Raw genomic sequence first — 26314 nt, 5'->3', positions numbered from 1 at the left:
CATAACTTATTAAGCATTTACTTTCGAGATGGATCTTTTTAGGGGTTGGTTTCCACCAATACCTGTAATCAGGTCACACTGTTATCCTTGTCCATAATCCCTTTCTCTCAATATTTTGTATTACTGGGTTTAACTAGACCAAAACGCTCTTAGAGCCTTTCTGCAGTATCCCAAGGATGTACATAGTCATAATAAAGTACCTTTTGGGGAAGCAAAATTGAATCAGAGAGAAGTAGTTTTCCCAAAGCTTAGACCAAATAAATTATAAGAATTTATTTCCCTGAATCATAATATCCTGGAGTTGGTTACAAGTACAGGTTTGGCAGGTCTCGTTCCAGGTTTACTGGATCTGGATTATTGGCTGGGAGGAAGGGACCGGCTTCTTTCACAGGAACCCGGAGTAAATATGATACACAATGACTTCAACCAATTCGTAGGTGATTCTTCCGTATCATCCACTTGGGTCCTTCAAATCATCTTGCAAAAACCCTCTTTAAAGGTCCAATTGACATGTACCAATTACTACATGAAACACAATTTCAGACCCATCTATATGATTGGAGGAAGACACAATTGGTGGATGCATACAGTCTAGACCACTTGTCACATCCTCCCTCTTCGTTTTCAGATTTATAATTATAATAACTTCAGTTATGAGAAGGGAAAGCCAACACTGCACTGAGGCTTTTCAATGCTTCCTAGAAAGATGGAGCATCACCCTTAGCTGAGGAGGCTTTATTAATACCCGTAGAGGGTTATGTCCTTGACTTTGTTTTTCCTGTGATACCTTGGTTTGAGGTCAGAAGTAGTCAGAGGGAGAAGAATTCTCCTCCCTCTCCCTTTTTGTTCTGCCCAGGCCTTCAACAGATTGGATGACGCCCACCCACTTTGGGGAGGGCAGTTTGTTTTGCTCAGTCTACCAATCCAAAGGCTAATCTCATCCAGAAATACTCTCACAGACACATCTGAAAATAATGTTGAACCAAACTTCTGCACACCTTTTGGTCCAGTCAAGTTGACACACAAAATTCACTGTCATGCTAACTAATTTATATTTAAGACATCTTATTAGTTCTGTGATATTTCACAAACTTCGTGCTTACTAATGTTTCTCTACTTAAGATATCCTAAGGGAGAGATGGGATAAAGATGGTGGAATACAAGAACTGGAGCTCAACTTCTCTCCTAAAAACAACAAAATTCACAACTAAAAGCTGAGCAATCTTCAACCAAATGGACTGGAAACACTAAAAAAGATATCCTACTCCAGAAGACAAAGAGGAGGCCACATCAAGAGGTAGGAGGGGTGATTACATGATATAAGCAACCCCATACCTGCCAGGTGGGAAGCCCCACAGGCTGGAAAGTAACTGGTTCACAGAGACTCACCTACAGGAGTGAGAGTTCTGAGACCCACATCAAACTCCCAAGTGTGGGGATCTGGCACTGGGAGAAAGAGCCCCTGGAGTATCTGGCATTGAAGGCCAGTGGGGCTTGTGCGCAGGAGCTCCACAGGACTGGGGAAACAGAGACCCCATTCTTAAAAGGCGCACATAGATTTACACGTGCACTGGGTCCCAGGGCAAAGCAAAGTCTCCATGGGAATCTGGGTCAAACCTGACTGCAGTTCTTGGAGGACCTCCTGGGAAAACAGGGGTGAATGTGGCAAAGAGATACAAGATATAAAACTTAAAACAAGAAGAGATGCAAAATACAATAACTGAAAATAAAAAATGCAGGACACTGGAGATGCACTTGCAATTAAGAGACCAACAACTTAAAACAATCTCATATATATATAGACTCATATCAAAACTTCAGAATAACTTCATACCAAAAATCTACAATTGATACACAAACAATTAAGAAAAATTGACTCAAATACAACACTAAAGATATAACACTAAGCCACAAGAGGAGAGAACAGGGGAAGGGAAGGGAAGAAAAAAGAGCAACAAAAACAAATCCAAAGCAATTAATAACATGGCAATAAGAACATACATATCACTAATTACCTTAAATGTTTATGGACTAAACACCCCAACCAAAAGGCACAGACTGGCTGAATAGATACAAAAATAAGATCCATATACATTCTGGCTTCAAGAGACCCACTTCATTTCTAGGGACACATACAAATTGAAAGTGAGAGGATGGAAGACAATATTCCATGCAAACAGGAACCAAAAGAAAGCTGGAGTAGCAATACTCATAACAGACCAAATAGACTTTAAAATGAAGATTATCTTAAGGGACAAAGAAGGTCATTACATAATGATCACAGGATCAATCCAAAAAGAAGATATAACAATTCTAAATATCTACGCACCCAACATAGGTTCACCACAGTATATGAGGCAACTGCTAACAACCTTAAAAGGACAAATGCACAATAACACAATCAGAGTGGGGGATTTAACACCCCACTTGCAGCAATGGACAGATCATCCAGACAGAAAATCAATAAGGAAACACAGGCCCTGAATGAAGCACTAGACCAGATGGACTTAATAGATATTGATAGGACATTCCATCCAAAAGCAACAGAATACACATTCTTCTCAAGTGCACATGGAACATTCTCTAAGATTGATCACATCCTGGGCTACAAATCCAACCTCGGTAACTTGAAGAAAATTGAAATCACATCAAACATATTTCTGACCACAACACTATACAACTGGAAATCAACAACCAGAAAAAAACTGCAAAAAACACAAACATGTGGAGACTCAACAACCATGCTACTAAACAACCAAGGGATCACTGAAGAAATCAAAGAGGAAATTAAAAAATATCTAGAAGCAAATGACAACAAAGATACCACACTCCAAAACCTATGGGATGCAGCAAAAGCCATTCTAAGAGGAAAGTTTCTAGCAATACAAGTCCACCTCAGGAAACAATAAAAAGCTCAACTAAACAAGCTAACTGTACATCTAAAGCAGCTCAAGGGAGAACACACAAGACCTAAAGTTAGTAGAAGGAAAGAAATCATAAAGATCAGAGCAGAAATCAGTGAAATGGAAACAAAGAAAACCATAGAAAACATCAATGAAAAATGAAAAGCTGGTTCTTTGAAAAGATCAACAAAATTGATAAACCCTTAGCCCAATTTATCAAGCAAAAAAGAGAGAGGACTCAAATCAATAAAATTAGAAATGAAAAAGGAGAAGTAACAATGGACATCACAGAAATACAAAGGATCATAAGAGACTACTATATGCAACTATATGCCAATACAACAGAAAACCTAGAAGAAATGGAAAAATTCTTAGAAAAGTACAATCTTCCAAGACTAAACCAAGATGAAATAGAAGAGATGAATGGACACCTCACAAGAACTGAAATTGAAACTGTGATTAAGAAACTTCCAACGAACAAAAGTCCAGGACCAGATGGCTTCACAGGCAAATTCTATCAAACATTTAGAGAAGAGTTAACACCTCTCCTTCTGAAACGATTTCAAAAAAGTGCAGAGGAAGGGATACTCCCAAATTCATTCTATGAGGCCACCATCACCCTGATACCAAAACCAGACAAAGATACCACAAAAAAAGAAAACTACAGGCCAGTTTCAATGATGAAGATAGCTGCAAAAATCCTCAAAATACTAGCAAACCACATCCAACAATACATCGAAAGAATTGTACACTATGATCAAGTGGGACTTATCCCAGGGATGCAAGGGTTCTTCAGTATCTGCAAATCCATCAGTGTGACACACCACATTAACAAACTGAAGAATAAAAACCATATGATCCTCTCAATGGACACGGAAAAAGCCTTTGACAAAATCCAACACCCATTTCTGATAAAAACCCTTCAGAAAGTGGGCATAGTGGGAACCTACCTCAACATAATAAAGGCCATACATGACAAACCCACAGCTAACATCCTTCTGGATGGTGAAAAGCTGAAACAATTCCTGCTAAGATCAGGAACAAGACAAGGATGTCTGCTCTTGCCACTACTCTTCAACATAGTTTTGGAAGTCCTAGCCATGGCAATACGAGAAGTGAAAGAGATAAAAGGAGTCCAAATTGGAAAGGAAGAAGTGAAACTGTCACTATGGGCAGAGGACATGATACTATACCTAGAGAATCCTAAAGACTCTACCAGAAAACTGTTAGAGCTCATCCATGAATTTGGCAAAGTCGCAGGATACAAAATTAATACACAGAAATCAATGGCATTTCTATACACTAACAATGAAAGAGCAGAAAGAGAAATTAGGAAAGCAATCCTGTTTACCATCACATCCAAAAGAATAAAATACCTAGGAGTTAACCTACCTAAAGAGACAAAAGACCTGTACTCTGAAAACTAAAAGACACTGAGGAAAGAAATCAAAGATGACACAAATGGATGGAAAGACATACCATTTTCTTGGATTGGAAGAGTTAATATTATCAAAATGATTTTACTATCCAAGGCAATTTACAGATTCAATGCAATCCCTATCGAATTACCAAGGACATTCTCCACAGAACTTGAACAAAATATTTTAAATTTTTTTGGAAGCACAAAAGACCCAGAATAGCCAAAGACCTCCTGAAAAAGAAAAATGGAGCTGGAGGAATCAGGCTCCCAGACTTTAGACTATAGTACAAAGCTACAATCATCAAAGCCGAATGGTACTGGCACAAAGACAGACATATAGATCAGTGGATCCGTATAGAAAGCCCAGAATTAAACCCATACACCTACAGCCAACTCATCTATGATGAAGGAGACAAGAATATACCATGGAGAAAAGACAGCCTGTTCAATAAGTGGTGCTGGGAAACCTGGACAGCCACATGGAAAAGAATGAAATTAGAACACTCTCTAACATCATACACAAAAATAAACTCAAAATGGATTAAAGACCTAGATATAAGACCAGACACTATAATACTCTCAGAGGAAAACATAGGCCAAACATTCTCTGACATAAACAACAGCAACATCTTCTCAGATCCACCTCTTAGAGTAATGACAATAAAAACAAAAATAAACCAATGGGACCTAATCAAACTTCAAAGTTTCTGCACAGCAAAGTGAAAAGACAACCCACAGAATGGGAGAAAATCTTTGCAAATGAATCACTGACAAGGGATTAATCTCAAAAATTTATAAACAACTTCTGCAGCTCCATACCAAAAAAACAAACAACCCCATCAAAAAATGGGCACAAGATCTAAACAGACAGTTCTCCAAAGAAGACATGCAGATGGCCAACAAACACATGAAAAGATATTCAACATCACTCATCATTAGAGAAGTGCAAATCAAAACCCCCTCTGAGGTACCACCTTACACCAGCCAGAATGGCCATCATCCAAAAGCCTACAAACAATACGTGCTAGAGAGGGTGTGGAGAAAAAGGAACCCTATCACACTGTTGGTGGGATTGTAAATTGGTGCAACCACTGTGGAAAACAGTATGGAGATTCCTCAGAAAACTAAACGTAGAACTACCATTTGATCTAGCAATCCCACTCTTGGGCATCTACCCAGAGAAAACCATGACTCACAGAGACACATGTACTCTGATATTCATTGCAGCACTCTTTTCAATAGCCAAGACATGGAAACAACCTAAAAGTCCATCGACAGAGGAGTGGATCAAGAAGATATGGTACATATACACAATGGAATATGACTCAGCCATTAAAAAGAACAAAATACCATCATTTTTTGCAACATGGATGGACCTAGAAATTATCATGCTAAGTGAAGTCAGCCATACAATGAGACACCAACATTAAATCCTTTCACTGACATGTGGAATCTGAAAACTGAACTTCTTTGCAGAACAGATGCTGACTCACAGACATTGAAAAACTTATGGTCCCTGGAGGAGACAGTTTGGGGGGTGGGGGGATGTGCTGGGGTTGTGGGATGGGAATCCTGTGAAATTGAAATGTGATGATCATTATACAACTATAGATGTGATGAGTTCATTTGAGTAATAAAAAATAATTAAAAAAACTAAACACAGTACTGCTTTGCAATGCAATTTAAATATATGTAAATATACACACACATTTATATGAATGTGTTCATGTAGACTTTAAGGAACCAGTTTGTTTGTTCTATTTTCTTTACAATAAAAAAAGTAAAAGATAAAAAAAGCCTTCCTATGAATTTGCCTGTATCTCGTAGTTTACTTAGATCTATGTTTATTACTTTTTCTAAATTTTCACCATTTTGTTTGTTTTCTTGCCTTTACAGCAGAATTCAGTAGTCTCAGATAACACAGTCAAAACATAAATGGTAATTAAATTGTTACAGACTTACCATGAATACTAGTAGGCCATGGAGAAATAGAAATTATATTCTAAGATAATTTATTTTAATACTCTATAATCTATGGCTAGACTAACTGGAATTCATCTGTGAAGAAAAGATTTTTCTGGGCCTTTATGGACTTAAAAGATAATTTGCCTTAGAGTCTGAAGAAGCACAGATATCCAACAGCAAAACAAAATAGGGATTGCGATAGTACTGGAAGTCCTAGCCAGATAGAGCAAAGAAATAAAAGTCATCCAAATTGGAAAGGAAGTAAAATAAACTGCTTGCAGGTTACATGATCTTATATATAGAAAATCCAAAGAATCCATGAGAAAAGTACAGTGAAAAAAGGAATTCAGCAAGGTGCAGGGTAGAAAGGCAACATACAAAAATAACAGTCAACATAAAGAGAAAACAACACATTTCAAAGATTAAAATAATAAAGAATGTTTTGTACACCAAAGTATTTAAAATTCAACCATTTTTAAGTATGTTAAAATAATCACCATATGTGAAAACTGAGTAATAAATTTTTAATAACCAATTGATATAAAAAGATCATAATGGTAATTAGAAAATACATTACATGAAAATGATTACAAAAATACCACATGTCAAGCCTGTGGGATGTAACTAAAACAGGACTCAAAGAAATTTATAGTAATAAAATGTGTATGTTAGAGCTCAAACATGCTCAAGCAGAGAAAAAGAAGACTTAACTGTAATATATGTAAAGATGAAATATAAGTGGATAATTGAGATAATACGAAATCGATACAAGAATGTATAAACGAACCTATGAACGAATACAGAGTCTGGAAATAGTCATACACATATGTAGACTTGATTTACGATGAACTGACTGCAAAGATATGGATGAGGACAGACTTTTTAAAAAATAGAACTGGATTATTTGAATATTCATTTGGATGTATATCTGCTCGAATATCTTATTCTATTCAGAAAAATTAATTCAAAGGGATTAAGAACCTATGAAAAGCATCATTGTAAAACTTTTGTAAGAGCATAGAGAAGTCTTTTGTGATTTTGGTGTCAGAAAAATGTATTAAACCCCTAACCACAAAACCACTAATCATGAGGGAGAAATTGGTACATCAACCTGGAATATCAATCGTGCTGAGGGTAAGCCACTGCTCTAGGATAATGTTCCAGGGTTCCTTCTAGTATAAGGGATAGAGAATGGTCCTTGATTAGGTCCCATTTGCTTGAAGTGGTGATAGTGGTGAAGCTGTAACCACAAGATCTGTAGCATCTAGATAGGCCTCATGGTGGGTTATTTTACTCATGAACACCATGTAACTTGTTAACACCAAGTCCATGTAACTTGTTAAACTTTACTGCGATAATACAGTTGCTTTCTCACATGAACATGTGATTTTTTTCCTTTCCTTTTCAGTCCCAGGTCCCTCCCACTGACTCTGCAGCCCCCTTCATTCTATGAGTAGCCTCTACAACCTTCCACATATAAAAGTGATGCCCAGACAAGCAAGGCTATGACCAGGAGCTTGTTAGAATGAAGCATGGAATCTCAAGTCCAGCATTGCCATGAGCCATGGTGTAGGTTGCAGACGTGGCTCAGATCCCGAGTTGCTGTGGCTGTGGCGTAGGCTGGCAGCTGTAGCTCCAGTTCTACCCCCTGCCTGGGAACTTCCATATGCCGCATGTGGCCCTAAAAAGACAAGAGTCAAAAAAAAAAAAAGTAAATTGAAGATGGGGTAGTCCCCAGGTTTACCTCGACCCTAAATGATGAAGCTGAAATTGTTTTCTCATTAGGTAAAGGATTTCAGCTGAAATTGTTTTCTCATTAGGTAAAGGATTTCAGGTGAAATCTATGCTATTCCTTTCTTCCCCATCCCAAATACTCCATATTGCTGGAATTCTTTAAGTATCTCCAATCAACAATATTCTTTTATTGTCCCTATATGGACAGGATAGGCTAAAAAGAGTAGATAGCTAAGCAAAATCGATTCCATGGCTACTCCCCAGATTGTAAAGACAATTTACATGGGATGCTTCTGTATCTAGTCTCCTTTTACCCGTCAAGGTGGGAAGCCATTAGCAAAACATACTCCACTTTAGGTAATGCTCCAATTTCCTAATCAAAACAAATATTTAATTTTCCTTGTGCCATGTGATACGGTAAATTGTGAAGAGGCCAAAGTCCATGGAGATACCCTCAATTTGTCTAAAACTTCCAGAAAGCTGAAGTGGCCCAATCCTTCTTTCTAGAGGAAAGCAGCTTCTCCTTGCCTGTGGAGTCTGCAGATATCTTCCTTGTGGCAAGATCATCACGAAATGACACACATCCCCTTCAAAATCTACCCTGACTATCCTTAGTCCCCTCAGGCTGATAGTAAGGTCAGGTCTCAGCACAGCAAGAGGGAAATAGAGTGTCTGGGAAGGATGATGTTAATAAACAGAAAAAGACATAAATGCTCATTAAACTTTAAATATTTTATGATTTTCATATAAGGGTTACCATACTGCCACTAGAAAGAAAGTGGTACAGGCAAAGGCAGTGACCTTAAAATTCTCTGAGACACTTGACGTAAATAAACCTCAACATAGAACAATACAAATTCCATATGTCATAAACGCCTAGATGTATGTGCATTCATGAAGTGAAACAGTTGTCAATAAAATTACCAAGATTTTCTACAATAAAATATTATTGATGTTTACCTGAGGATGGGGGTAAAGGAGGCGCTATTGGTCAAGTAGAAATTTCAATGTTATATACTAGTTCTATATTATTTATTAATTATATATAATTGATAGGTTAATATATATTATCTGTTAATATAATTATGATTAATGTATCAATTATGTTATATTAATTATATTATAATATAACAATATAATCCATATAATAATTATATGATAATTATACAATAATTATTCCATCTAATAATTATATTAATTATAATTATACTAATAGTTCTATATTATTTATATTATTTACAATAAAATGTTCCCATCTTTGTATAGTCAAGAAAACTATCAGCTACAGTTTAATGATAATGTCTTTGTTAATTTACATCAGCTAAGGAACACTCATTCCTGGCTATTACATAAGCAATACACCCTAAAACAAAAAAACTTGATTTTAAGACACAGAAACTATAACTAAAATATTTCGTGGGAAAAAACTTTCACCTGAGGTTTCTCATGATCAGACATGTGTCTTTCTGCTTGCTATTTGCTCCCCTTATACACAGTCCTGGAGATTTCTGCAATTTTAATCATCTTTCCTAGTGATTACCCTACAGTCAGAAACTGAGGCAATCCATGTAACATACTATGTAATTTCTAAAGGTCAGTTGTTAAACTTCTGCTTTTGAGATGGAGCTTCTACAATTGCTGATTTATGCCAAACTACGGAGCTAGTGCAAAATTTTATTCTCATCCTTAGGTTTTACTGGACAGAAATGCTCTCATAAAGTTTTTCTCCAGCAACCTGGAGATGTATGCATTTATGATAAAATACACTTGGGAAAGCTAAATTAAAAGAGAAAGCAGGTTTTTTTTTTGTTTTTGTTTTTTGAGCATAGATAGCAATTTTGTGAATTTGCTTACCTGAATCAGATCTCCTGGAGCTTGTTAGAGAGATGGATTAGTCAGTCAACTGGATCAGAAACATTGGCTGTGTGGCCAGGGAATTGGTGTTTTTCACAAGACCCCAAAATGGTCATGATAAACAGTGTTATCAATCAAATCATAAATAATTCTTCTGCACTACTCCCTTGAATCTCCTCAAATCATCCTGTCAAGCTCTGCTCTTCACATTCCATTAGACACGTATCAAATATTACATAAGGCACCATTTCAGACAGATCCTTAAGCTTGGGGAAGACATGAATGGAGAGGTGCCGTCTAGAACTACTTTCTCCGTATTTAGGTTCTGATTCTCTGAGCCATGATTATAACACTTTCAGCGGTGAGGAGGAAAAGCCAAGTGTGTGTTCTGGATCATCACCCACAGCTGAGGAGACAAGGGGTCTATAAACACCTGCGGTGCCCACTTTCCTCAAATTCCTGTTTCCCATGAAACCTTGGATCCAGAGCTGAAGTAATGAAGGCCTCTGGCATATTAGGAGGGCTCCTCATGCTTTTTGTGTTGATTCATGGTCTTGATGACTGTAAGAACAAGAGGGGAAGCTGGAGGGTGGTATTGAAATTGCAAGTAGTGTGGTGCTTCGTTTTATACTGTTGGCTTTGAGGTTGATATTTATAATTTGGTGACGATCTGTTAGTATCTATTGGTTTTCCATTTTCACTGATATACAATTTTATCAGGGCATCTTTATCACTGTATTTTTCTCTTGAATCCATAGGTGACTTCAAGGTGCTGGGGTTTTTTGTTTTGTTTTTTTCTTTGCTTGCCAAGCATTTTAAGGCTCTTATTTTCTTTTTGTTGGACAAGCTTGTTACTTGGCAGAGGCTGAAGTATTTGTGCTGAATGCATACATCAGGGGAGACTGCCAGATGCCTGGGAGAGGAGGCTGACTAGGTTCTTAATGACTTTGGGCCTATGAAAGTTGGGCAGAGTGGTCAGCTGCTTTCAACTGTAAATAATTCTGTTGTAGATCAAAGGATTTCAGCAGATTCTGCCTGTGTCTTAATTCTTCTCTGCTGCTTAGCATCTATGTGACTTAAATGTATTCATCTGTGTATGTGGAAAACTAATAAAATTGACATGGCATGGGTGAGATGAAGAGTCCGTAAGACATGTTTAAAAACAAGCTTGGCCCGTGGGGTAAAATCCATAATGAAAACATCTGCAGATGTATCTTGGAAACATCTGAAATGTACGTATATTTTTAAATTTATTAGAAATCTTTACTGTCACACAGCATATCAAACTACATTAACTGGCTCAAATTGAAACTGACAAGCCTTATGACTTGAACATAGCCAGAACCCAGACTGGGACTTGAACCCACATGCTGGGACTCAAACCCAGCCAAAAGCCAAATGGGGACTTGAACCCATTCTAAATTAGAATCACTCACCTGGTTCTGAACTTACTGAGGTTCAGGTTCTTTGTGCCTCCCCACAGAAGGTATTCAGCCAGGAACAAAGTGATAGGCAAGAAAGAGATTGACTTATTGAGATAAAATGCTTGTGAGAGATGCAAGGAAGCTCTGCCCCAAGAAGTAGGTTGGCTACTCTTTTATAATCCAAGGGGAGGTGGGAGGTGGGGAAAAGACCGCCTCTTCCTCTTCCTTTCAAGTAGACGTCAGGCTTACGTCATTAGCTCCTCCTTCATAGCTGGTAAGAGAGTTTTTGACCCTATGAGGTCAAACTAGGACCATCGTGGCATTTATTCAAATCAGCAGAAGGGTAGTAACATCTGCTAAAAGACGTTGAATCATCTCAGGTTTCTCTATAATGACGGTCTCCTAGTTTGGAATGTCATCTTTCCCTTAAATCCTTGTCCTTTGTCCTAAGGGTCATTGTCTTGCTGAACTTGAATGCAGGCCTCATTTTATCTTTCTCTTAATGAACTGATGCATATCTAGTGATTTTATTTGTGGTTTTACAGTTAAGCAAGACTGCTTCTTTCTGATGGCTTTTCTTGAGCAATTATTAACTTACAGTGGTCTCCCCTAATTCCCCAGGTTTCCTTCTCTGTGGTTCCCTACAAATACCTGTATAACTATCCCACTCCATCCCTATCAAAATGATTTGAGTAATTTGTTTTTTAAAACCAAGCAGCTGATTTATTTTTCTAAGTGGCTATAACTAGATATAGAATTTCTTCCATCTGTCAACTTAAAAAAATTGCACCACCTGAAAGTTGAGAGTGAAGTTTTATTTGGGGTGATATTAGGGCTTTAGCCCTGAGAAATGACTCTGAAGAAGTGGAGGTGGGGGGAAGCTAGGATACATAGGAGCTTTTTGCCAAAAAAAGGACAGGTAGTAGAAACAAAAGATTTACAGAAAACCAGATTTACAAAGAAGTTTCTATGGGAAGATGTAAAGTTCTGGGCTTCCTGGAATCACTCCTTTGATATGCCCTCAGCTGTGGGCCAGTCTTTGTTTTTTTTTTTCCTGAGTTTCCTCAGGGCTCACTGGCCCACCCTTGGGAGTAACTGCTTATCACAGATGACCTTGACATCTTTTGTTTTGTTCACTTAACTACAGCCTAGGCAGCTCTGAAATACTGCCTCAAAGTTGTCAGGAAGGATTTTAAGTGTTTTCTAAATATGAGGAGATGCAAGAAGTGGGCTCATAAAATCTCTGAAAAATATCTCTCTGAAGACCTGCTGTTCCCATTTCCCTGGAGTGCCTCACTCCTGGTCTCTGCCTGAGATCTGCTCAAGGAGTGCTGCATGTGGGTCAACAGTGGCTCATGATTTAATCCATGTAGAGGCAGATGGCAAGTGCCAAACTCCAGTTCACACATCCTTAATTCAGACCTGTATCTGTCGTGTTTGGAAAAATTTCAAGGACACATTCATGAAGCCCTTTTCCATAATAAAATGGAAACATTTCTAAAGGACTTGGGAAAGCTTTGGGGATATCTTCATTTTAACCCACACACATGTTTTGAATCTCCCGAACCTTCAGTCATCTTAATCACATCTTAATGAAAGCCTAACATCTCCTCTGCCTGTGGGGCTTAGCTCTGGATAATTATGTAGGCATCCTCTGCCCATTCTACACCACAGTCACAGCAACACGGGATCCAAGCCACGTCTGCAACCTAAACCACAGCTCAAGGCAACACCAGATCTTTGACCCACTGAGCAAGGCTAGGGATCAAACCCAAGTCCTCAAGGATACTAGTCAGATTCATTTCTGCTGTGCCACAATGGGAATTCCCTCTCTGGCTTTCTTGATCCTACTTCCAGTTTCTGCATCACTTTCCTTCTTCCCTTCAATGTTGCTTGGATTTTCTCCCACTTTTCTTTTGAGCCCCCTCTAATCAGCCTTTCCCTAAAGCATATCATCAAAAATGAATTTGTCTGGGACATTGACGATTTCCTAGCAAAATTCAGCGTCCTTCATTGTCCATCTTAACTTCACTTTGTTATAGCTATGGGATGGATTATCCCTCTCTTTGATTTACTTGGCTTCACTTGGCTTCTAGGTCATGCCATCCCTTCCTCTTTTTTTGTCCCATCTTACTGACATTTCTGTTTCCTTTTCTGGTGTCTCAGATGCCTGATCAAATTTGCACATGAATCAATCCTAGGACCCCTTTCCTACTTTTTTTTTTTTTTGTCTTTTGTCTTTTCAGGACCGCACCCATGGCATATGGAGGTTCCCAAGCTAGGGGTCCCATTGGAGCTGTAACTGCTGGCTTATGCCAGAGCCACAGCAACTCAGAATCCGAGCCACATATGTGACCTACACCACAGCTCATGGTGATGCCGGATCCTTAACCCACTGAGTGAGGCCAGGGATCAAACCTGCAACTGCATGCCTCCTAGTCGGATTCATTAACCACTTAGCCACAACGGGAACTCCTTTGTTTTGTTTTTTAGTTAACTGATCCAGTGCCATGGCTTTATGTACCATTTTTATGCTCATGATTTCTACCCTTTTAAGAAAAAATCTCCATCCTGTATATTTTTTCCCAACTCCTGATGCATATAACTCACTGCCTCCCATCTCTGAATGTCTAATAGTGCTGTTGGAAAAATGCAGCATAGGAGAATGGTCCTGTTCCAGGTCTCGGGTGAGTCTCTGGGATGGGATGTCAAGGAGGGACTTTGGCTTCACATAGGAAAGAATTCAAGAGTGAACCATCATACAGTGAAAGCAGGATTATTTAAAGAGATGGACAATCCGTAGACAGAGTGTGGGCTGGCTCAGAAGGTGAGAGAGGTGGCCCCAGGACATGGAGAATGAGAGGCTTTGAAGTGTGAGGTTAGTTTTTTTTTTAGGCTGGGTAATTTCATAGGCTAATGATTGGGAGGAATATTCTAATTACCTTGGAGAAGGGGTGGTAATTTCAGGAATTGGGGCACCACCCACTTTTTGGCCATTTACAGTTGACCTCAGAACTCTCACGGCACCTGTGGGCATGTCATTTAGCTGCTAAGGCAGTACAATGAGCACATTAATGAGGTTGAAGATCCACTGCAAGGTGACTCTTCACCATCTTTGTTTGGCCTAGCAGGTTCTTCCCGGTTTTTGTGGGATCCTGGTCTTAATGGTTGTGCCATTCTTTTAATGACTGTGTTCTGCCCCAACTTCTTTCCTGTCTCAATAGCATGTCAGACTTAACATTTCCAAACTGACGCCTATGAACTTTCATATTTGTTTCTCCTATGTCATTTTCTATCACCAGCAAATCCTGTGTTGGGAAAATACAATTAAAATCAAATCTTCTCACCACCCAGAAGACCTCTTTCCAAAGGTCGTAGAGAAAGAAAACAGTTTTATTACTGGATAAGCCATCCTGCCTACCTCTTTCTATTACTCCACGTAACCAACTGTTCGTTCTATCTTTAAAATATTTCAAGAATTGAACCATTTCTCACCAACCCCACCCATACCTTTTGCTTGGTTTATTGTACTCCTTCCTATAAATAGTATCCTATGTTACTCCTGTCCTCTTAGAAGCTGTTCTCCACATAGCAGCCAGAGTGCCCTTCTTGAAATGTATACAAGATTGTGTCATTCCTCTGCCACCAAACGTTCTAATGACTTTCCATTTCTTTCGAAGTCAAGTGCCCGGCCCGTTGATGGCATCCAGGGCTGTGTGTGATTTCTCCTCCTAATTTCTCTGACCCCATATCCTGTTTCTGCCTCACTTGCTCTATTCCATGACTCTTCACTCCCCAGGTATCTCCAGCTGTGCTTTTAACACCAGTAATTTGTGTTTTCTCTTCCCACTGTCTGCAATACTCTTTCCACAGTTATTTAGATAATTCTCCTCATTTTCTACAGGACTTTACAGCACGCTTACTGAAGCCTTCTCCATAGGATCATTTTATTTAAGATTTCAACTTTCAATGTTTTTTGTGCCCTTTCAATGTTTGATTTCTCCTCAAAATTTTTGTTACTACCCAAAATCCTTTTGATTTTGTTTCTCTAACCTACCCACTAGGATATAAATTCAATGAGAAGTAGAGCTTGTTTGATAAATCTGTCCTGTAATTTCTTCATTATGACTTCTCATGACAGATTGCAACTGGGATAGAAAATCGAGAACTTGAAGAAACTTGGACACACTTGCTAAGAAGGAGTAGTAACAGTACCTTCTGTGGTACCAGTACCAACCAAACTGTCTTTTATTTGAATGCAGTTGTTCAAATGCTTGGTTTATCTCAGTTAGCCTAACAATGGGTACACTTTGCTTCATCCTTTCATCAGCAGGGAAAGAAGCAAAAACAAGTAACACTTGACAAAGGGGAATCAGCTGCACAGAGACTCAAGATGGGGCAGAAAAACAAGAAAGAAAAGAGAATAATATTCAGATAAATACATAGAATATTTAGTCTAAAATGTATGCATTTATGAGAATACGATAAGTGATATATGACATGACAAAATATATGATTTAAAAAAATCCTTTAAAACGGTGATTGTCGAACTTTTGCATGTCTCACCTGGAGGGCTTGTTAAAGCAGATTCCTGGTCAGCAACCCAGCAGATTCAATAGATTGCTGCTTGTTTAAACATTTGCATTTCTAAGTGCCTGGATGATGCAACTCTGTTGGTTCTGGGATCAAACTCTGAGAATCATTGATTCAGAGTATGTGCTTTCTCTTTAAAGAAATGTAAATTGGCGGCAACAACAACAACAACAAAAAAGAAATGTAAATTGGTACAAACAACACAGTGAAACTTAGACATTTGGGATAAGGGAAGAAAAGTAATCAAATACATGCAAAAGTATCACTGGGGGGTGAGAAGGGGAAAAGTAAATTGTAAAGAAATTCTAAATATCATTCTATAGGGATGAAGGAGTGAGAAAATCTTTCTTCATCCTGTGTTGATAAAGGAAGCAGTCATAGGTAAATTCCTCTGATTAATGGGTCCTATGGGATTTGAAATACAATTTTATTAAATTTTAAAATCAATTTTAAAATCAATCGATTTTCTTTTTTAATTGAGATCTATTTGATATACCATGTAAGTTTAAGATATACAATGTGTTGATATATTGTGCAATATTGCTACTGTATCTTTACCTAATATCTCTATCATGCCACATAATTGTCATATCATTTTGGAGGAGGGGTGAGAACAATTAAGCCCTCAATATCTTTGAAGTTTATGGTACAGTGTTATTGACTGTAATCACGAGGCTCTGTGTTAAATCTTGAGAATTCATATACTTCTATAGTAATTATAGGTTGTTCCCTTTAATTTTAAATTTTCTTTGATCCAGACTATTATGCATATTTCTAATCCTATTAGACAATAACCAAATTAACCTATAAAATTCAATAATATTTGATTTATATGAAGATATTCTTTGTGGCCAAGCTTATGATGCTCAATTCATACAGCTGTTTCATAGCCATTTAAAGGTATACTCTCATTTGAATATAGTAATGTATATGTGATTGCTTCCTTTATTGACACATATGTAAGATTGGTTATTCTTTTTAATAAGAGACAGTCTTTTCTTATTTGAGGGTATGACCCCCTTTCCTAACAACACTGTGCAACTACTCTTGTCAACTGATTTTCTAATTTATGCTATAACGACTACTCTTTGTCCTAAATTTTTGGATCATTTCATAATAGAAAAAAAAATCAGCCAAAATGTGGGATTAAGAAAAAAAAAATCAGGCATTCCTTTTTGTCTTCCTTCCTCTAATATCCTCTGCCTTTAATGGAGAGATTTTATATTCTCTGGGGTTAAAATCAAACTTGAAAGAAACATTTTGTTTTGAAGCTACTCCAGAAATGCCCCCAACCTTTTGTTGTCATGTTGACTTAAATATCCAACTAAAATAGGGGATATCAAGTTACTAACTGCTGTAAAATTAAGAAAGAATTCAATCCTCTTTTCTCAAACCAAACTTCTTGAAATTCTGTCAACTCTCCTGAATAAAATGGACAGTGATGTAAGAAAAATTTACTAAACAATTTTGTGCCCATGGGGCTGATGAGCATTTTAAAGGCTTTCATTCTTCGATCATACTTATTTAATAAATAGTGATTATCATGTACCAGACAATTACTTAACCCTCAGAGTAACCCTGCTGGAAGATAGTATTTTTCATACTAGAATTAGAAATCATAGCTACAGGTGGTGCCTATTATATTTTTAAACTGTCATAGAGTCTTAGTCATACTGTACCATTTTGCTGACTAGGAAATAGAGAATTAACCTGGAGTAAAATATGAATATAAGTGAGTTTCTTTACCAGCTATTAGAAGATATTATTAGCCACAGTAGTCAAATCAACACAGTCTCTGCAAATTGCAGAACTGTAGGTGTATAAACCAGATCCTATTAAACAATGAAATTCTGCTTGAAAACATAAAGGAAATATATTTTGAAGTGAGCAACAAACAATATGTCATATTTAGTGCTATAAATGCTTAAAAGGGATATTGTTTCAACTTAAAAGATGGGCGCTCATTTGCTTCTCTCTAGGCAGTGTCTACATATTTGAGAACAAGTTTAAAAGTTTTATGTAAAAAATAAAGCTTTTGTTATCCGATGAGGCATATTTTTTTTCTTGCTAGTAATATCAGGCAATTACTGATAGGTCTCCTCTATCAGTCTAAGACTATCAGAGCCTTGACTAATTTTAATGTTCAGTGATTCCCAGGATGCAGCTCTTATGACTTCCCCTACATCCAGAGAAGGAAATTGAGCCATGTAGAGATTAAGTAACTCACCAAAGAGGTTACCATAGAATAAATTGAAATAGAACCAAGGCATTTTTGCTCTGGAACTGGACATTTCAACCAAGAGGTTGAAAATTTTCTGAGCCATTGTTTGGAGACAGAATATATACTCTGACATTTCCCCTCTTTTTCTTCCATCAGTGTCTGTAACCTGTACTGATCACTGGCTTCAGGTCCGAATAAGACGAGTACCGTATATGGGAGAACTGCTACCCCAGGTTTACGAACTATATCTAGGAACTGGCTGTCCTGTTACCAGGGTGCTGAATGATTCCTTCGAGTTCTTTTACATGCTTTCTTCTTGTGGCATCAGGACATATGTAAGATTGGTTATTCTTTTTAATAAGAGACAGTCTTTTCTTATTTGAGGGTATGACCCCCTTTCCTAACAACACTGTGCAACTACTCTTGTCAACTGATTTTCTAATTTATGCTATAACGACTACTCTTTGTCCTAAATTTTTGGATCATTTCATAATAGAAAAAAAAAATCAGCCAAAATGTGGGATTAAGAAAAAAAAAAAAATCAGGCATTCCTTTTTGTCTTGCTTCCTCTAATATCCTCTGCCTTTAATGGAGAGATTTTATATTCTCTGGGGTTAAAATCAAACTTGAAAGAAACATTTTGTTTTGAAGCTGCTCCAGAAATGCCCCCAACCTTTTGTTGTCATGTTGACTTAAATATCCAACTAAAATAGGAGATACCAAGTTACTAACTGCTGTAAAATTAAGAAAGAATTCAATCCTCTTTTCTCAAACCAAACTTCTTGAAATTCTGTCAACTCTCCTGAATAAAATGGACAGTGATGTAAGAAAAATTTACTAAACAATTTTGTGCCCACAAAACAATTTTGTGAAAGCATTTTAAAGGCTTTCATTCTTCGATCATACTTTACTTATTTAATAAATAGTGATTATCATGTACCAGACAATTACTTAACCCTCAGAGTAACCCTGCTGGAAGATAGTATTTTTTTTTTTTCTTTTTAGGGCCACATCCATGGCATATGGAGGTTCCCAGGCTAGGGGTCTAATCAGAGCCATAGCTGCTGACCTGCACCACAGCCACAGCAATGCCAGATCCAAGCTGCGTCTGCAACCTACACCACAGCTCACAGCAACACTGGAAACTTAACCTACCGAATGAGGCCCGGGATCAAACCTGCAACCTCATGGTTCCTGGTCGGATTCGTTTCCTCTGCACCACAACGGGAACTCATCCTATAAATTAACTTTTACTGGAACATAGGAACATTCATTTAAAGCATTGCCTGACAGCTCTCATGCTACGATGTCAGAAATGAGAGAGGGAGAGTATGATTCACAAAAATGAAAATATTTACTCTCTGGCCAGTTTTAGAAAATTTATCAATCCAGGGCTTACGTTATCTCCATTCTATGAATAGGGAAGGTGGAGCCTGCTTTGAAGCTGTCAAATATTGAGTTAAAGTTCACACCCAGAGTAAATTGCAGAGCCTGTCCTACTGCCCAAGTCTGACTAAATCAGACCCTTACCATAAATCAGATGTAGCGATTAAAAGTTGTCTGTGCCGACTCTACTGCCCAACAAATACAATGTCCCCGACACAATGTCAGGAGCTATTATTAGGATCTTACTTAAACATAGACATTTGATCACTTAGCTCTGCTGAACTGCTTCTTTATATCTTAAGGTACCATGAGGATTCCTATAACTTTCTAATTATAATTTTTAGTTTTTTTTTTTGAACGCTGATTTAATTGAAATAACTGTACATTTCCCCATCCACCCCCAGGAACGCTCGTGGGGCATTCTCATCGAAAGTTCAATCACATATGAGCCTTTCTTTTTAAATAGAAGAGGAATCAGACCAGTATTTTGCCTTGTTAAAAGGTAAGTCTAGGTGACCACAGAGATGATTATCTAGTGTGTTCCTGGCTGCCAGGTATTTCTGATGGGTCCATCTGGGCTACTATTACAGAATACCATAGACTGCTTGCCTTATAGGAAACGCATATTCATCTCTCAGTTCTTGAGGCTGGGACATCCACAATCAAGGTGCTGGGCAGATTCAGAGTCTGGTAAGTGGCCATCCTGGTTCATAGATGGCTATTGTAACCTTACATGGTGGAAGGGATAGGGGATCTCTCCGGGGTCTCTTTTTTATGGGCACAGATCCCATTCATGAGGCTCCCACCCACATGGCCTAATCACCTCCCCAAAGCCCCATTTCCTCATACCATTACCTTGGAATTTAGGATCTCAACCTATGAATTTGGGGGGAATACAAACACTCAGACCACAGCAGGATGAGAGAAAAGACATTAGAAAACATGCTAAGATTGCATTCTGGGGCCAGTCTGATCAACTGTGTTCTGTTTAGTCAGGTCAGTAGATTATATACATATATGTATGTATGTATGTATGTATACATTCGTGTGTGTGTGTGTGTGTATTCTTTTCTCTTTTTAGCTTTTTAAGGATGCACCCATGGCATATGGAAGTTCCCAGGCTAGGGGTCGAATCAGAGCTGCAGCCACAGGCCTACACCACAGCCACGAGAACACCAGATCTGAGCCACATCTGCAACCTATGCCATAGCTTGTGGCAACTCTGGATCCTTAACCCATTGAGTGAGGCCAGGGATCGAACCTGCATCCTCGTGACTACTAGTCAGATTCGTTTCCACTGAGCCATGACAGGAACTTCTCTAATCAATTTTTAAACAGTCTGAACTCTGTGGAGACACAAGAACCAAATGATCTCATTCTGTTTTGTAAAGTCTCCTTCCCATCCTTTCATCACATCTCTGGCCTTTTTCGTCCATGGCAAAATTAAGCCCAATGAAAGTTTCAATTTCATATCAGATTTGGTGTGGCTGTCCTTCACTCCTCCAGATCCAAGCACAAATGATTGGAAGTGGGAAGAGCCATCATAATCCATGAATCCTCTTTCCTGCTTCTCCAACCACCACGGCAAGCCAAAGCAGGAAAAAAGATGAATGAGGAAAGAGGGATGAATGCCTTTCAACCTGATACGATTATAGTCCATTTCTTTCTTTTTATTTTCTTTTTAGGGCTGTACCTGTGGCACATGCAAGTTCCCGGGCTAAGGGTCGAAAGCAAGCTGCAGCTGCCAGCCTATGCCACAGACACAGCCATGTGGGATCTGAGCCATGTCTGGGACCTGCACCACAGCTCACTGCAATGGCAGGGATCCTCAACCCCCTGAGCGAGGCCAGGAATTGAACCCACGTCCTCATGGATACTGGTTGGGTTTGTAACACACTGAGCCACAATGGGAACTCCCTGTTATAGTTCATTTCTAGTAATACTGGGCAAATAGCTTTGCCCTATGGACTATAAATGTAGTTCCACTTATGGCCATTTGGGTTCTTAGGGGGACTTACAAGGGATAGAGGTATCCACTGCTATTTTTTGATGGGGCAACCTAGATAAAGTTTTGCCAATTGTACCCAAATGTTACTTTTCAACCTCCCTCCCAGTTTCCTTTTTCTTTTTGGCTTTTTTGGCTGTGCCCAGGGCATGTAGAAGTTCCTAGGCCAGGGATCCAACCCACGCCACAGCAGTGACTCAAGCCGCTGCAGTGATGATGCCAGATCCTTAACCCACTTCGCCACAAGACAGCTTGCCAGTTTCCTATCTTGATTGTTGATCTTACACCTCTCTTAGTTTTTGAATACCCCTCTGCAGGTGACAAGTAACCTACTGGTGATAAGTATTATTTGTTGGTGCAGCAGAGAAATAGCTCAAACCCAGCTATCTGTAGGAAATCACTCACCAAATGTGGCATTGGGGACATTTGTTACATTTTTGTCTTTCAACTTTTCTTTTTCCTCTGCACTAAGTAGGCACAATGGAAATAGTCAAGTCTATAAACATTGGGAGTGAGATGTCAGTCTCTACTGAGACTTTCAGCATTTGTTTGTTCGTTTGCTTGCTTTTTAGGGCCACACCCATGCATATGGAAGTTCCCAGGCTAGGGGTTGAATTGAAGCTACAGCTGCAGGCCTACACCAAATCCGAGCCACATCGGTGATCTACACCATAGCTCACGGAGATGCCAGATCCTTAGCCCACTGAGCGAGGCCCGGAATCAAACCCACATGTTCATGGATTCTAGTCGGGTTCATTACCACTGAGCCACAACAGGAACTCTGAAACTTGGAGTGTTTAAGGGCCTCCTTTAAGACACCCTTACTCGGAGTTCCCGTCGTGGCGCAGTGGTTAACGAATCCGACTAGGAACCATGAGGTTGCGGGTTGGATCCCTGCCCTTGCTCAGTGGGTTAACGATCCAGCGTTGCCGTGAGCTGTGGTGTAGGTTGCAGACGAGGCTCGGATCCTGCGTTGCTGTGGCTCTGGCGTAGGCCGGTGGCTACAGCTCTGATTCGACCCCTAGCCTGGGAACCTCCATATGCCGCAGGAGCGGCCCAAAGAAATAGCAAAAGGACAAAAAAAAAAAAAAAAAAAAGACACCCTTACTTGGCTTCATAAAGAAAGGAAGTGCTTCTGTGTCTTCCTTACCTGCCCACCATATTTCAGAAACTTGAAACTGTATCTCTGTAATCATTTCATGTAGCCTGTGGGTGTGAGATGATTGGAGATAACTTAGCTGGTTAGGTAGCTTTTTCAACTTAGCTGGTTCAGTAGCTTTTTCAAGAGTTTCTGGCATCTGACACTTCTCTGGTTTCAGCTTTGGGTTATAATAACTAATTCTGAGAAAATGGGAAAGACTAACATTCCTTTAGAAAATTTCCCTTGTATTTCTCTGAAATAAAATTTCCATTTCTGTTTTTTGTTTTTAAATCACCTGGCATTTCATCCTTTACAACTCAGACACCTGTCTAGTGTTGTTTCCAGCCTTGCATTTCCAGTTATTGTAAAAACAAATAGTAAAATGTACACCAGTCTCAAATCTTTTTTTCTTTTTTTCAGAAATGATTCGTTCACCTTTGTGGAAAAAGACTTAAAAGATAATAGTAATATATCTGAGAAAAGCTTCCAAGAGCCAGTAGGAAAGACAAACTCAACATCATCTCAAGGACAGTTCTTGGAGACCAATCCAGAAGCATCATTTGGGTGAGTTTTGGACTTAGTCCTATAAATGTTTTTTTTTTTTTTTTTTTTTTTTTTTTTGTCTTTTTGTCTTTTTGCTATTTCTTTGGGCCGCTCCCGTGGCATATGGAGGTTCCCAGGCTAGGGGTCGAATCAGAGCTGTAGCCACCGGCCTACGCCAGAGCCACAGCAACGCGGGATCCGAGCCGCGTCTGCAACCTACACCATAGCTCACGGCAACGCTGGATCGTTAACCCACTGAGCAAGGGCAGGGACCGAACCCGCAACCTCATGGTTCCTAGTCGGATTCGTTAACCACTGCGCCACGACAGGAACTCCGCCTATAAATGTTTTCTAAGACGCTTATGAAAAAATCAAAGGTTCAGTAAATTGGTAACACATACCACATATTGTATTGCAGGTGCCCACAGAGATTCATTCAGGATTGTTGTGACCATGAATTTATGGTGACCAGGATTACAATTTATCATAGTGTTTCTCATTATTCACTCAGGGAAAATATAGTTTTGCTAAGAACCCTCAATAGCTATTCATATTATCAATCCCAACCCACTCAGAGGGGCAAAAAACTTTGATTATAACCTATTACATCTATAGAACAGGACTGAGAATTCCTAAGAATTGCCATGAAGATTGTAACTGATACATATTTAACTCTTAACATTTGCATTTTACCTTCAACAGGCTAAGCACCTGTAGGAGAAAACCCTTCTCAAATCTGAAGGAGAGACATAAGGGTTGTTCAACTGGCTTACTACCCTAGCACTTTAGCATCTGAGAATGCACAGATAGTGTGAATTTCTATTTCATAGATCTATCATAAGTCAAAATTTGAGATACTATTGTATGTAAAATTTATAAGCATTTATTAACCAATAATGGGTATATGTGAATAATGCATTGACTGTACTTGAGTCATTACAAAATTGTACAGGTATGCCTCAGAAATACCGACGCTTTGGTTCCAAGCCATTGCAATAAAGCGAATATTATAATAAAGTGACACACATGAATCTTTGAGTTTCCCAGTATAATATAAAAGTTTGGGGAGTTCCCGTCGTGGCGCAGTGGTTAACGAATCCGACTAGGAACCATGAGGTTGCGGATTCGGTCCCTGCCCTTGCTCAGTGGGTTAACGATCCGGCGTTGCCGTGAGCTGTGGTGTAGGTTGCAGATGTGGCTCAGATCCCGCGTTGCTGTGGCTCTGGCGTAGGCCGGTGGCTACAGCTCCGATTCAACCCCTAGCCTGGGAACCTCCATATGCCGTGGGAGCGGCCCAAGAAATAGCAACAACAGCAACAACAACAACAAAAGGCAAAAAAGACGAAAAAAAAAAAAAGTTTGGTTTAGGAGTTCACATCATTGCTCAGGGGAAACGAATCTGACTAGTGTCCATGAGAACACAGGCTTGATCCCTGGCCTCACTTAGTGGGTTGAGGATCTGGCATTGCTGCGATCTGTGGTGTAGGCCAGCAGCTACAGCTCCGATTCGACCCCTAGCCTGGAAACTTCCATATGCCATAGGTGCAGCCCTAAAAAGACAAAATAAAATTATGTTTACACTATAACTGTAGTCTATCAAATGTGCAATAGTACTATGTCTAAAAAAAGTGCATGTCTTAACTAAAAATACCTTATTTTTATTTATTTTGGTAAAATTTTTATTTTTTCAATTATAGTTGATTTACAATGTTCTGTCATTTTCTGATGTACAGCAAAGTGACCCAGTCACACACATATATTCTTTTTCTCATATCATCTCCCATCATGTTCTATCACAAGTGATTGGATATAGCTCCCTGTGCCACACAGCGGGACCTCATTGCTTATCTATTCTAAACGTAAAAATACCTTATTATGAAAATGCTGACCTTCATTTGCGTCTTCAGCAAGGCATAGTCATCACATTAAAGATCACTGATCACCATAAGAAATATAATAATAATGAAAAATGTAGACATACATTGTGAGAATTACCAAAATGTGACACAGAGAAATGAAGTGAGCAAATGCTGTTGGAAAACAATGGCACCAATAGAATTGCTTGACTCAAGGCTGCCACAAACCTCCAATTTGTATATATATGAAAAAGACAATATCTGCAAAGTGCAGTCAAATGAAGTATGCCTGTAATAGGTTCTGTGGTGTAAAATGCATGGCCTCGTTCCCAACTCCTGTAGTCCTGACTTGAGGCACAGTGAAGTATCTCAAGAACTTTTACGTGCTAGTTTCCCATCAGTACATGCCTGACTGTTTCTTTTCCTTCCTTACAGGAACAGTTCTTCCCTTGCTGGACTATGTACTTTCTTTTAACCCCTTTTAAGTGAAGGAATTAAGTTATGAATCCTAGCGGGGAAGACTGTCTTACTAATCTTGGTATTCCAGCTTGGCTCACTCTGCCTCTCGGAAAGTGAATGAATGCCTATGGATAGCATCTTTTGCCTTTTAAATAATAATGCTCTTTTTAAGATGAATTTGCTCTCCTGTACATTTTATGAGCTCTTTGAGTGGGGGGAAAAAAACAACTCCCCAGACTTTACAATTTCTAATTGGATGAAATTTTTAAAAATAAAGTTTTACTTATCTGAATAAGTTTTTTTCTCTTCTTTGAAGAAAACTGAAAATCTTGACTTCAGGGCATTGTGGAGTTCTAGGCAACTGCATTTTGTGAAGATATAGATGCATTTATCACCTAATGCTCTGAGTGGCAGGTGAATAACTATTGTACTATAATACAATTCTCTGATTCCTCTTCTACTTCCTTCTGATAATATACATAAAATAAGATCAGAGCTCTTTCTGTAAATGTCTCAGAATAGTAGACTATTTTAGGTATTATAATATAGATATTTAGCATTCTCTTTTTCTGTTCCCTATTCTTAGTGTTTCTCTAGTTTTTCCTTTTCTATATGGTAGTAATTTTAAGTCAGTTTGAGATTTTGGGCTTATCTATTTTGCTCATGTGAAATGGCTAGTATTTTGGGAAAACATTCTATTTGTTTTGATGTCATAATTTCTGATAGCTTTAAACCAAAACCTTGAATTAGAATCTTGGCTAATCTCTTGTTCAGGTTTTTTTTTTTTTTTTGGCTTTTTAGGGTTGCACC

At 38.7% G+C, this 26314-nt stretch overlaps 1 protein-coding gene and 1 long non-coding RNA gene across 2 annotated transcripts in view; one reads left to right on the top strand and one right to left on the bottom strand.

The window, feature by feature from the left end:
- The window catches only part of LOC110259256, a 17167-nt gene extending 4900 nt beyond the window's left edge, over window positions 1-12267 (bottom strand). The window contains exons 1-2 of the long non-coding RNA XR_002341478.1: window positions 11313-12267; window positions 9877-11101 (exon numbers count right to left, since the gene is read on the bottom strand). This is a non-coding gene — a long non-coding RNA (uncharacterized LOC110259256). The remainder of the gene's footprint in view (window positions 1-9876; window positions 11102-11312) is intronic.
- LOC110259255 (oocyte-secreted protein 1-like) lies at window positions 11027-26314 on the top strand. Its single transcript, XM_021082976.1, has 5 exons — window positions 11027-11108; window positions 18271-18449; window positions 19905-20002; window positions 23067-23210; window positions 25481-26314. Exons 1-5 carry the CDS (start codon window positions 11069-11071, stop codon window positions 25518-25520), a joined length of 501 nt encoding a protein of 166 aa, XP_020938635.1. The 5' UTR covers window positions 11027-11068; the 3' UTR covers window positions 25521-26314.

The sequence above is a fragment of the Sus scrofa genome, chromosome 2 (genome assembly GCF_000003025.6).
Source record: "Sus scrofa isolate TJ Tabasco breed Duroc chromosome 2, Sscrofa11.1, whole genome shotgun sequence".
Lineage (NCBI taxonomy): Eukaryota > Metazoa > Chordata > Mammalia > Artiodactyla > Suidae > Sus > Sus scrofa.
Note: the sequence above shows the minus strand (reverse complement) of the source record. Positions and strands in the feature narration are given on the sequence as shown.

Coding starts and splice junctions, on each gene's coding strand:
- LOC110259255 (XM_021082976.1), top strand. CDS start 11,069: ATGAAAACATCTGCAGATGTATCTTGGAAACATCTGAAAT. Junction 18,450..19,904: donor CTTGTGGCATCAGGACATAT/GTAAGATTGGTT, acceptor ATCCACCCCCAG/GAACGCTCGTGGGGCATTCT. Junction 20,003..23,066: donor GTATTTTGCCTTGTTAAAAG/GTAAGTCTAGGT, acceptor TCTTTTTTTCAG/AAATGATTCGTTCACCTTTG.